Here is a 13431-nt window from a genome sequence, read left to right on the forward strand (position 1 = left end):
GGCATGGTGGCACACACCTATAATCCCAGCTATTCAGAAGGCTGAGGCAGGAGGATCATTTGAGCCCTGGAGTTCAGGGCTGCAGTGAGCTATGATCATGCCACTGCACTCCAGCTTAAGAAACAGAGCAAGACCCTGTCTCTCTCAAAAAAAAATTATATAAAGTAAAAATGAAAGTAGAGAACTAAACTCCTTTTCCTCCTACTTTTGCATCTTCTTTATTTCTTTTCCTACTTTCTCCTTGCTAATCCTTCTGGTTTCCACCAAGGGCTATTTCTCCCTGGAAAGAACTTCAAGGCATGAACTGAAACTGTCAACATCTTATAATAGATTGGCTCTTGAGAAGGGAAATATGCAATAGATGATGTACCAAGTTTGGTTTCTAGGTCTATAAAGTAAACTTGAACTTTCTGGAATGAGCAGATCTACCAAAGACTCATGAAAAAGCAAGCGTAGAACAAGTTTCTTACACTTGCTTAGTTCTCTCCTGCATAGAATTCGCATTTCTCATTGTCCTCCTTCCTTTTTTCAGCCCCATTAAGGTATAATTGACGAATAAAAATTGTGGACGCACAGGTGCGACAAGGGTGCAGCTCCAGGTCCAGTCTGGGGGTGTCTGAGCTGCCGCGGCCAGAGAGGAGTGACCAGAACTGCTTGAATATCCGCATTTCCATTTCTGTGCCTGATAGAGTTTTGATTTATCATGGATAATCTGCCATCAGAAGAAATTCAGCTGAGGGCTCATCAGGTTACTGATGAGTCTCTGGAAAGTACAAAGAGAATCCTGGGTTTAGCCATTGAGTCTCAGGTTGCAGGACTCAAGACCATCACTATGCTGGATGAACAAGGGAAACAACTCAATTGCATAGAAGAAGGCATGGACCAAATACATGAAGACATGAGAGAGGCAGAGAAGACTTTAACAGAACTCAATAAGTGCTGTGGTCTTTGTGTGTGCCCATGTACTAGAACAAAGAACTTTGAGTCTGGTAAGGCCTATAAGACAACATGGGGAGATGGCGGAGACAACTCACCCACCAATGTAATATCTAAGCAACCAGGCCACGTAGCAAATGGTCAGCCTCAGCAACCAACAACAGGAGCAGCCAGCAGAGGATACATTAAACGTATAACTAATGCCAGAGAATGTGTAACTAATTCTCAAATGGAAGAGAACCTGACTCAAGTGGGCAGTATCCTGGGAAATCTAAAAAACATGGCTCTGGACATGGGTACTGAGACTGAAGCTCAAAACAGACTAATAGAAAGGATCACAGAAAAGGCTGACACCAACAAAGATCAAATTGACATCCCCAATGCCAGAGCAAAGAAACTCATTGACAGCTAAAGCTACTGCTGCACTTCTTTAGCATTCATTCACTTTCCTAGCCCCTCCTCCAAAGTCATTACCTTTTCGAGAGTTTGAAATTTTGGTTCCATACTCTTCTAATCAGGAAATAATGTGGAAGAAGGGCCAGTAACAACTGCTCCTCCTACCTGCATTTTCTATTTTCTGTTGCTGTTGAGGGTAGACTGCTGTTCAGCCTTCCCTCTGGTATTTTCTTTCTCAGTTCATAGTCTCAGATTGGTTTTCATACAGCACATATAGTGTTTTCATCTTCTTCTTTACTTCAGCAGTTTCTTTTGCTTTCAAAATCTGGAAGCATCGCCAAAGACAACCCTGAGAAAGGAAGCTGAAGAAGCTGATTGGTTTATTCCTTTGTTTCTGTGGTGATGGAAGTTGTGAGAGAGGAGCAAGATGTAAGAGATTGTTATCTCAGTAAAAACCTGCAGGCCACAAAACAAGAAGTTGCATAGCTAGAGTAAAGATCTAGTTGGGCACAATTTTTAATTTAAGTTGCAGTTATTGCCAATTTAGGCTAATGCTTGCTTTGGAGCTTTTATACACAATATTTTTGTGACACATCACAATTTTGCAACCTCTCCTCCAGATAGAATAGAATGAGTTTTCTTAAAGTGAGCTTAACTTCTGAACTCTTAGTGATTCCTATATGTACATAGGTTCTGTGATCCCTTTCTTATTGTTCTATTCAGGAACACTTTGTATAAATGAGTAGTTTTTTTTAATTTTCATGTTAGTAGTAGTATCATGGTCCCATTACAAGCCTATTAACCTCATAAATATGTCATTAGTCTTAGAAGAAAAATATTTAAATATATATTTGTAACATGAGAATTTCTCTCTAAAGTAGGGCTTAAAATTTTTGGAAAAGTTTGACAAAATATATCATGTAAATTCAGATTTATCTCAGTGTCAAGAATTATGTTTAGATAGGAAAAAGGAAACTTATTTTGATCTCAGGTAGAAAAATAGATTGCTTTGAGTTTTATGTGGCTTTAGATTTTTAAAAATATTAGAATTTATCCTGTCTTACTAAAAGGAATTTGGAAAATTGTGCCTTTGGTTTAATTATTGGTGATTACACTGTCATTCTCTTAACCTTGTATATTGAACTATGTCCAGAATCAAGTTTATGTAGATCCTACACAATGTTATGAGACTCTGATTGGTATTTGTTACCTTTATTTAAAAATTAGCAACTGAACATTTCAAAGATATCAGTGTGGATTGGTTTGACCACTAACCACTGCTTGATCATTTCAATTAAATTTTGTAACTAAAAAAAAAAAGATTTATACTTACTGCATACAATGTGATGTTTGATGTATGTACACACTGTGAAAATGGTTTAAAGAAGCTAATTGACATATCCATCACCTCAAATACTTATTTTTTTGTGTGGCGAGAACATTTAAAATCTATTCTCTTAGCAATTTTTGAGTATGCAAAGTATTATTATTAACTGTAGCCACCCTGCCATATGATAGATCTCTGGAACTTACTCATTATAACTGAAACTTTGTAACTTTTAACCAACATCTCCCATTCCCAACCCTCACCCCAACACCCCTAGCAATCACCATTCTACTCTCTATTTCTATGATTTCAACTTTTTTAGATTCCCTTATGAGTGAGATCATGAAGTACTTGCCTTTCTGTGCCTGGCTTATTTTACTTAGTGTAATATCTTCGTAATATCTTCCAAGTTCATCCATGTTGTTGCAAATGACAGGGTTTCCTTCTTTTTTTAAGGCTTAATAGCATTCTGTTTATATATATATTTATATATATAAATTTATATATATAAATATACATATATTTATATATATAAATATATATTTATATTATATTATATATATATATTCACACACACACATATATACCACATTTGCTTTATTCATTCATCTTGTCAGGGGATACTTAGTTGGTTTCCATATCTTGGTTAGTGTGAATAATACTACAATGAACATAGGAGTGCCAGTAACTTATTGACATACTGATTTTATTTCTTTTGAATATGTACCCAGTAGTGAGATTTCTGAATCATATGATAGAGTTTTATTTTTAATTTGTATTTGTATGGGTTTTGAATATAGTCATAGCTTTGAAATTTTGTTAAAATGTATAAATATTTCTAATGTGGCTTTTTAAATAGAGTTCGATTTATTAGTATACGTACAATTGTAGTGAAATGATAACAAACCACTCCCATTTTCCTTCCTATTCGTGTGTATAAAAATAAAAACATTTGATCTATAATGTCTTTAAGTCTACGTTGTTTCCAGTCATCCTCAGACACTTTTGTATTACACTTGCTAAGCTGTTTCAAATCAGAGCCAGTGAAAATGTTCAGTGGAGCTATATTTTCCTATTGGCAAAATGTACTTGGCTTCAACAATTTCGAAAGGTTGTCAGCTAAAGAGAATCCAACTAATATCTTTTAGGGAAGACCTGAAATTCTTTACTATAGCAAAAATGATATCTGTTTTCTAGTACAGGGGATTTCAGATTGCAACAGAATTTTATGCAGCACATACCTTGTTGAATATCAGTAACTATCTGCTGAGTACAAAGACAGAAAGCTATTGGATGCAATTTTAATTTAACCTACATATGGTAAATGTAGAGTCTAAAGACAGCTATTTATTTTCCAAGTTCTTACCTACATCACCATTTCAGAGATGGTTTATATTAAAGTTTTTGACCAGATAAATAACATGCAATACTATAATATCTCTAAGCCAAGGGTGTCCAAAATGGGATATGTAAGATATTCAGGAAGAATACATTAGAAAACATAAGTACTTTGCATCTTCGTCAGTCAATTCCCATTTTATAATACTCATCCTGTATTCATTTATCTACACAGATATTGGGTGCATATTATGTATTATATAGAAATATATTTTTAATAAATATGAATATATTCAAGGAGTGTATTCAAGGGCATTCAAGTTTTATAAACCATTGCTCGAAGAAAATAAGGTGCACACAGAAGAGAAAAAAGATAGTTTAGCCACCTTGATCTAGTAGGCCTTAAGCAAGTATAAAAATTATTTGGGAAATAAAACAAATGAATCATCTGGACAAAAAGCTATATCAATGGAAGACAGAGATTTTCCCAAAATAACTAAGTGGAAGAAATGGCAAATTGCAATACTAATAGAAGTTTTAAAATGCAGGCAGGAGAATCATTAAGCTAACTGATTGGCCTATTTTTCTATTTAGAGCAGTTCAAAATCCCTTACCTAAAGCGAATGAAATTTTAAGGAAAAGGTTACAGAATTTTTTTAAGTGTGAATCATATATTAATAATAATATACTTGATCAATTGTTTCACTGTACTGATTTCCATTGTGAGAAAACAGTATAGACATTAACATGACAACAATTTTAAAACTCTAGGCAGGACTTTGTAGATATTGGTATCACCTTGACTGAGTCTAATTGCCACCCTCCTTTTCTAAAACAATAACTGTCTCTCAAAGAGGCAAATTCATATTGCTGAGAAAAATCGAGGAAGGAGCAGCATCCTGCCACAACTAGATTAAATAGGAACGTCACTCTGGTCTTATTACAAGCCCAGGGAAGAAAAGAAGAGAAGGGACATCATGAAGAAGGCCTTAGGCAGGAGGGGAGCGAAAGGTGGGCTTTCACCTCTAGTCACACGGTCCAGAAAATAGCAAACTCAAAAGAGACAGAAAGTTGGCTTGTGAAGTATAAAGTCCTCCAGATGAAGAACCTAGTAAGGTAGAAGGGCCACTCAATTTGTTAGAAACATAGATGGAATATATTACATTGGAAACCCAAGCAAACAGCTTTCAGAAAACTTTCCGATGTAGCAGGAATGCCCCAACCCCACTGCCTTTGGTAAAGCTGAAAAGTCAAATTCTACACCCACACGCTGGCAAGTATTTTCCCTTTAAGTCAACGTCTTGAGCTTTAACAGCTGAAACCAAGTCATTTTAAAAATACAATAAAAGCTGGAGCTATAAAGACTGTGGAAACTTACTTAACAGCATGAGCTAAAGATAACCAGGAATTTGCCACTGGGAACTATTTAATGCTTTTGATGGAGCTGCAGCATATAAGGCCTAAGGTAATTGATGTACAGAAAGAACAAGCTAATAAATACTAGTTCTAGAATTTCTATGATTTAAGGGAGATGGGAGTGTTAAGTAGATGAATAAGTCCCACAATGCTTTTCTTTTATAAGGTCTGCTAAGCCTAGTTGGCAGTCATATTTCAAATCCATTCATAAGGTCCCAATAGAAGAATAAAAAACAAGTGTCATGTGTCTGTACACTCAACAAAACATAGAACAAAGTTGTGTACATATGCTCAGCATTAGGAAATGTGCTAAAACTCTTACTTCTGGTGAATCCATTTAGCATTATTTTTTTAATACCTAAAAATCTAGGTTGTTCCTAACCTGCAGCCTTAAAATAACCTTTAATAAATTCTAACTGATAGAAACTGGACAACAGCAGGAAGGGCCATGGAAACAGGGAGCAAAGAATGAGAGTTCTTAATCTTTCTGGACCATGGTTTTTCTTATTTTTGCTTTTTGGTTTTTGAATTCTATGTTTAGTTTTATTTTTTGCTTTGTTTTTCAATGAGGAAGTTGATTAAGAGAATTTTGAACATGCTGGAACTCGGCAATCAAGGGCATGAACACACTAACAAAAACACCCCAATTATATCAGCATTGTATTGGTTAGCTATTTCTGCATAACAAACCCCCCCCAAACTCAGGGGCTGATCAGCAGGAGGCTAAGGATTCTAGGACACTCCTGGAAGGCATGACTATTCAGCATGGTTTTTCATCTTCCAACAGGCTGTCCCAGGCTGGGTCTCATACTCTGAACTTCCAACTTTGGCTGCAAAGTTTGAAGAGAAAACTAGAGTGGGAAGGCTCAATGTCTCTTGAAGCCTAGACTAAGAACTGGCTGACCATCATTTCTGCAACCTTCTATTCATCAAAGCAAGTCATAGGGCCAGTCCAGTTTGCAGGAGGGAGGAGGGTAGCTGCACGAGGGTAGCTGCAAAGTCCTTAATAAGGAATGTGAATATAGGGAAGTGCAAAAAAAATTTAGATTATTTTTTACAATCTACAAAAAATGCAATGAAGACATATAAACCCAATCTATATACTCTTACTTGTATTAACATCTTTGTAACAAAAAGGGCTAGACAATGATACTCTTGTCTCAAACATGTCTAAGCACAGTGGGGAGCTGATGATTAAAGGCAGATACCCTGGACATAGATTGTTTGATTTGAATCCTGGCTCTAAAATTTAATATCTGTATGATCTTGGGAAAATGTCTTATCTTCCAATGCCTCAGTAATTTCATCTACAAAATGGCAATGGGGAACAATAGCAGTAGCTTGATCAAAATGTTGGCAGGAGCTTTAAATAATGTATATAAAGCTTTTAAAACAGAGCCTGGCACACAGTCAGTGATAAATTTATGATATTTTATTATTATAAGCACTGAAATAAAAATATTAATAAAGATACAAATTATAAGAATGTGGAAGTCCAGTAGATTTCCACTGGACTTGGAAGTGATCAGGCTAAACTTCGATAATTTGTGAAGTAAAATACAATACCAAGCACATACCTCTTAGACAACCCAAGTTTTAACTACCTCTACATTATTTTTTTTTTTTTGAAATTTTGCTGAATCCTTCTAACTAGTAAATGAGCAAAGTGTACAAATGCTTCACTTTTTGAAAAAATCGAATTTTGGATTCACTTCAGTGCATTTTAAAGAAAGGCTTTATCAAAGCAATCTATAATTACAGCAGCACTCTCCAGATAGGACCAGAGGGAAATATTCTAAATCAGGTCTTTCATGGAATTAGAAAGAAATGTTCTCATTTCTTCTTCCCCCAAACCTCACTTCCAATCCTTTTACCCATTACCCAGTGAAGCTATAAAGGAGTGAGATCAAAAGTTATGCAATCTCAAGTTCATGTATCATAAAAAGAACATATTCTACCTATGGGTAGAAAAAGGAGGAAAAGTCAGCCTTCTAACCACAGGTCGCAGCTGGGAAGTATGTGTCCAGCACCTATCACTTGAAAAAAGGATGGCAGTGCTTCTGTTAGATGAGAATAAAGGAGAAATCTGGAAAAATAAGGATGCCAAGTCACCAGAAAAACCCATTATGCTTCCAAGTAACCAAAATATAAGCATATGCCTGGGTGCCCAGGACTTGAAAGAAATCAGAGAGTGTTGAAAGAAAATCAGTCTTCAGATCTAAAGGAAATCATCTCCTTTGTATATCCTGCCTGCAGTTTTGATTTTTTTAATCTCAATAGAATTTGCATGAACCATTTCAATTCATTCTCCTTGCACAAATATAGCGCATTTGCCAGCATGCTGACATTCTAATGGAAGAAGTTGAATTTGATATATGCCTTTTGGTCTCCTTCAGTAGAACAGACCATTCTCACAAACTTTGCTTTTGAGCTTCAGGGAGGAAAAAGCTAGTCTGTATTGAGTACTTGATATGCTGCTCTAAGAATCCGCCAAATGTCTGTCACTTAATTCTCACCACAACCCCACAAGGTATTTACCCCATTTTATAAATGATCAGACAAGTTTGAGAGGTCATGTGACTTGGCCAAGGCCACAGCGCAAGGATTCCATTGTGTCAAAGCAGATTGAGTGCTTGCCACTTTATAGGAAAGGGTGAACAGCAAGCATGCAGGTCGCCTCTACTGTCCCCACTACCTTTTATCCCCTTTTGTGATACTTCCTAAAAACAACTGTTTCACCTATACTGCATCCATCTCTGTTCATGCCACCTAATACGTGAGACAGGGAAAGATCAACAAAATTTTTAACCCAATTACCAAAACACCCCTTCCCACCACACACACATACACATACACACGCACACACACCTACAGTAAAATTCAGGAATTGAAGGGAAAATGGGAGTAGAAATGAAAGTCTATGAATGATAGCAATTTGAGCATAAATGAAACTTGGCTTGCACATTCTATGCTATCACTCTGTGTTTTTCAGGGACCTATTTTCAATTACTGGTTTATTGCCCTGTGCTAGGCAGTGCTCAGGAAAGGAAAACATGCTGGACCACAAGGAGCCCTGTTATTCCTTCAATTTCAGGAATAGACCAATTACAGGGAATTGCCAACATATAAATGTGAATACTTTGTAGATTTCAATGGAGATTAGCCCATAAATTTTAAATTTCCTTTAAGACACAATATCTTAGAAATTGAGTTTGATGTACTTCTACCTTTTAAAGAAGTTCAAGTGGTTTAATTCTGATAGTCAAATCTGCACCTCTGGAAGTGAAGCTTTTATAGAGAGACTGAGAATTTTATAAGATTTTCCAGCCCTTAAGTAACTTAATAGATTATGAGATGGGCAAGTGTACCTACAGGTAGAAGGAAATGCAACTTTGCATTCACTGTTGGGGTCAAATGTGTTAATTCTCCAAGAAGTTCTGGGAAGCCCCTAAGCCTCTTGAGTAGGATTTATTCTCTAGGCTTGGTGCTCAATTTTCGATGTCAGTCATCTGTCTAAATTAATCCTGTCCTTTCTGTTCATGTTCACAGTGAGCTGCTGGCAAGGGTGGTTTGGAAAAGTAAGTATGCTGGTATTTGCCTATTTTACCTAAAAAACTGAGCTGGAGCAAAGCAAGTAGGGTTGTACTTACGGTGCCTGGGAAGAGCTCTGTGACTCTAATGTCATGGTTTGAGTCAATATAAACACTTGAGAGAACAGACACCCTGTGGTCTTGACTCTTGGTGATTCTTTCTATATATAGAAAAAGACAAGAAGCAGAGGCTGCAGAAGCAGAGGTTACTGATAGAGACAGTGTTCCAGAATGATCTGGGTTGAGGATGAAGTCAAATAAAATGCTTATGATTCAGGCTTTTGATTTCTTACTGCCCTGAGCAGGGGACAAAATGACACCTACATTTGTTGGTCTAAAAACTAATTGAAATTACTTACTGAAGTGAAGACTGAAAAGTAGAGCAAATGTTTTTAAAGAGAGACACATTTAAGAGAGCCTGCTTATAGAAGGACCCTCAGTTCCTTGTGAGACAAAAGCCTAGGCCAGCATAGGTCTCTAATCTTTTTATTCCATAGCTACTTGATCAACTTTCTATCCTGCTACCCAGAAGATCAGATAGTTATGGTAGAGTTCATTCACCTACAACCTGTATTGGGAGGAAATTCAGATTCATTGCCAAGGTGTACCCAGGAAGGCATTGTCACTGAACTCATTTCACCAAGCAAACAAAGCTATAGCTCAAATACCACTGTGACCCTTTCAGACCTTTTCTGTTATGGATAAAAGCCTCATAATCTAAACATTAGGTTTTTCCCAATCAGTCAACATTTGACTCACATTAGCAAAGACCTCTCACAGCTCAATGCCACGCTTGTTGATCAGGAAAAAAGTACCTGTATTTATTTAATGGCTGGTCTCTTCAGCTAGTGTTATTTCAAGAGGATTGCATTTTTATATTGCATAAACTGCAAGCAATGGCTATTGGACACATTTATTTTAAATCCTGTTCAGTGTTAGTGGAGGATATCAAATTGACAGGCTTGGAGAACAAGCAGAGTTATCAGAGCAAAGATGCAAATATTCTTTCCGTTTATGGCCCCGGAGCTGCCAGGTGACCCTCGTGTTACCATGGAGAGAAGAATCCACAGGCAAGTGAGTGGGGCTACAAGTTGAAGGAATTTTGTTATTTTGGGAAAGGGCATTCTTAGGGCTCACTGGATAGCCAAGGAATCCTTAGCTTCATCTCCAACCTTTGTTTTATAAAAGGGTGCCATTAAAGATACTTGCTGCCTTAAATATCCATATGTTTCCTTTCCTTTCCATTTCTCTAAATTCTGGCAGTTTTTTAAGGCCTAGATTCAATTTCGCCTCCTCTGTGAAGATTTGCCTAAGCGCTCCAAGCCACAGCAATTGCATCTTCCAAACGCCTACGGCTCTAGGAGGAAAAATAAATAAATAAATAACGGCATAATGATTAAATCACAGCATAGGCCTGAGTTCCAGCTGCGACTTGTACTGGCTGTGTGGTGTTGGAAAGGTTACCTCTCACCTCTGATTCTCAATTTCCTCACCTGTAACTTTAGTCTAAAATACTTTACCTTGTAGAATGGTTGTAAGGATTAAATTTAAAATGTCATGGGTAAAGACCTGACTCAGACACTCTCTAGCAATGTATCATATCCTCTCTTACTTTGTTATTTACTATATATTCAATATGTTCTTTATCCTTAAGGATGGTCTAAGCTCCATAAATACCATGTGTCTTATTTACTAGTGTTTATACCTTCTACAACCTATTTTAGTGCTTTGCAAATCTTAGCTGCCCAGGCAGTGTAGACTGATGATTGATGATTTAATCAATGTAAATGGCTTTGAAAGAAAGAACAGAGCTACATCCTAGAGACAGATGTAGCCCGTACACATATGCACTCTCTTTTTGGTTAGCAAATGTGGCAATGACATAGCACAGAGAGTTGAGAGGGAAAAAAAAAAAAACCTTGGCGGTTTGAATGGCTTTTGCCAGAATTCTGGCAGGAGGGAGAAGGTTTATAAAGTGAAAACAAGCAAATACCACAGATGAAGGAGTATAGTATACCTTGAAAGAGCAATGTCATATACAGATTAAGTCAATAAAGGTTAGATAAATAATTCCTCCCAGAATGCTCAGTGTAGATCCAGGATCCTTGGATCTGAGGGGTAGTAGAGGCCAACAGGTTCTTCTAGGTTCACATGATGAGTGCCAGAGTCCAGAGGGAAGAGAGTTCTGAAGAGTATATGCGGTAAGTGGTAGGTACTTCCATGGTGCTTGCAACGCCAGCAAGTTGCACAGAGTGAGGTACCTGACCCCTATAATCAAGGGCTAAGGTAGAATCCCTTCATCATATCTGGGGATATGACTAGCAAAACCATAGTCAAGTGATTGTTTGGCCAAGCATCCTAGACTCGACACAGGCTATTTACTTAACTGATGCTGAAACACGGCCAGCCCCATATTTGAGCATCTTGAGTCACTCAGTCTTATATTTGAATTCTTCGTGATTTCTCTCTCATACCCTATCTGCTCACACTGAGCCAATACCTCTCCCTGCTGGATCACTTACAAAGAGAACCCTCTCCTATGGGTTGGCCACATCACATTCACTTGTTTCACAAACAGTGCCTGCCGTGTTCATCTACTAAGAGCCAAGTATTAAATAAAAATAATAGAAGTACTTAGAAAAAACACATAGTCGCTACTCTCAGGATATAGGCAGGTGTTCTAGGCAAGACAGAGAAGCAAAGAGCCAATTACAAGCAGTGTGATAAATGCAATGACAGAGCTAGGCATAAAACACTATGGGAGGAGAAATACCTAATTTACACAGCTGGAAGGAAGGGAGGTCAGAGGAGCCTCATCAAACAAGTTGCTCTGAACTGAGTTTTGTAAGATGAGAAAGTGTTGGCTGGAGGAAGGCAGAAGGAAAGAGCATTCCTCATAGGGTGTGCACTACAGTCCAAAATTCACTGGATAGAATTGGAAAGGGCCAGAGAACAGCTGGAGAGGTGCACAGTGGCCAGACCATGAACAGCCATGAGTCTTGTGCCATGGGGAATGGACTTAATGCTGATCTCAGAAATATTAAGGAGAACAAATGAACAAAACTTGATTAGATGTGAAGGTAAAAATCTGGAAAAAGGCTAAAAAGCTGGGTAGAAATAATGGGGGAGAAGAGGACCTGGAAGAAAAAAAATAAATAAATTTTGTTTGATCATGATAAGATTGTGGTGCTTGGGAAAGGTCCAGATGCAGATATCCAGTGAAGAGTTGGATATAACTCAGAAGCCAAAGATGCAGATTGGGAAGTTATCAGTAATTAAAACTACAGAGGTGGATTATGTCACTCAAGGAGAATGTGTAAGGTGAGCAGAATAGAGACCAAAGTCCTGGCATGATCATTTAAGAAAGGAATATTCGATAGATACTTAAAACAGCCAGAAAGGACACAAAGAAAGTCATGAGAAATATTGATGGAAGCCAAGGTGGGGAGAGTAGTACTCCAAGAGAAATAAGTGATCAACACGAATAAATGTCACTTGCCTGGCAACTGAATTTCAGATTGGCATTTTAGTCCTCATCACACTTCTCTAGTAACATACCTACTTCCTAATTTGATTGGTGACAGTTGCCTTGCTCTCTTGGTGAGGGAGGCAGAATTGTCAGAGCATAAGAAGGCACTGGTGGAATTGCAGCCTCCGTCCCATATGAGAGAGGCACCAACAATAAAGTTATAGGGGTGGTATATTAGAGGCATGGTGCAATGTGAAATGGTCCCCAGCTTAGTGCACACCCAGAGGCTGGGCACAGCACCCTTGCTGCCGGTGGGGAGAGATATTCATAGCATTTTTTGTCACCCAGACGGCAGATTCCTCATCTCACCACTCAACTGCCCAACAGCTGCTCACAAAACTCTGTGTCATTCACACTGTGCACAATCCAGGAAGGGTTTATTTTAAGTGACCATGGAATAGCACACTAGCAATGTCTCAAAGGGTGAGGTTTTTTTGTTTTGTTTTGTTTTTTTTAGAAAGGCTTCCACCTTAGTCTGGGAAACCAGAGAAAACTGTTCTGTCTATGCCAGAGGAATGTCAAATGTCAAGTTCGAAAGTCTAAAAGAAGTAAAGCAATAATGAGTCATTATTTTTCATGATTATATGGGTCAACTTGGTATTTTCTATGTTAATTTCGCCTGGACTCGCTCATGTGACTGCATTCAGCTGCTGGGTTGGTTGAGACGGAAGGCCCAAGATGGCCTCACTTATGCATCTGGCAGTTGGCGCTGGCTACGGCTGGGGTACCTTGATTCTCCTCCACGTTCTAAGTAGGGTAGATCGTTTTCCTTGCATGGCAATCTCGGGGCAGCATTCCAGGAATGTGAAAGTGGAAGCTGCTAGGTCTCTTAAGGCCTAGCCTCAAAAGCCACACAGAATTTTTTCCACTGCATTTTACACTCAGAGCAAGTCACAAGG

General features: G+C 38.0%; 1 protein-coding gene across 2 annotated transcripts; it reads left to right on the top strand.

The window, feature by feature from the left end:
- The first annotated feature begins 703 nt into the window (after nucleotides 1–703).
- LOC105856719 (synaptosomal-associated protein 23-like) lies at nucleotides 704–1348 on the top strand. Of its 2 annotated transcripts, XM_076009220.1 has the most exons (2): nucleotides 704–989; nucleotides 1146–1348. In XM_076009220.1, exons 1-2 carry the CDS (start codon nucleotides 704–706, stop codon nucleotides 1346–1348), a joined length of 489 nt encoding a protein of 162 aa, XP_075865335.1. The 2 variants fall into 2 exon arrangements, with proteins under 2 accessions (XP_075865335.1, XP_075865334.1); XM_076009219.1 differs by having other exon boundaries at nucleotides 704–1348.
- The last annotated feature ends 12083 nt before the right edge of the window (nucleotides 1349–13431 follow it).

The sequence above is a fragment of the Microcebus murinus genome, chromosome 12, assembly GCF_040939455.1.
Source record: "Microcebus murinus isolate Inina chromosome 12, M.murinus_Inina_mat1.0, whole genome shotgun sequence".
Taxonomy (NCBI): domain Eukaryota; kingdom Metazoa; phylum Chordata; class Mammalia; order Primates; family Cheirogaleidae; genus Microcebus; species Microcebus murinus.

Coding starts and splice junctions, on each gene's coding strand:
- LOC105856719 (XM_076009219.1), top strand. CDS start 704: ATGGATAATCTGCCATCAGAAGAAATTCAGCTGAGGGCTCATCAGGTT.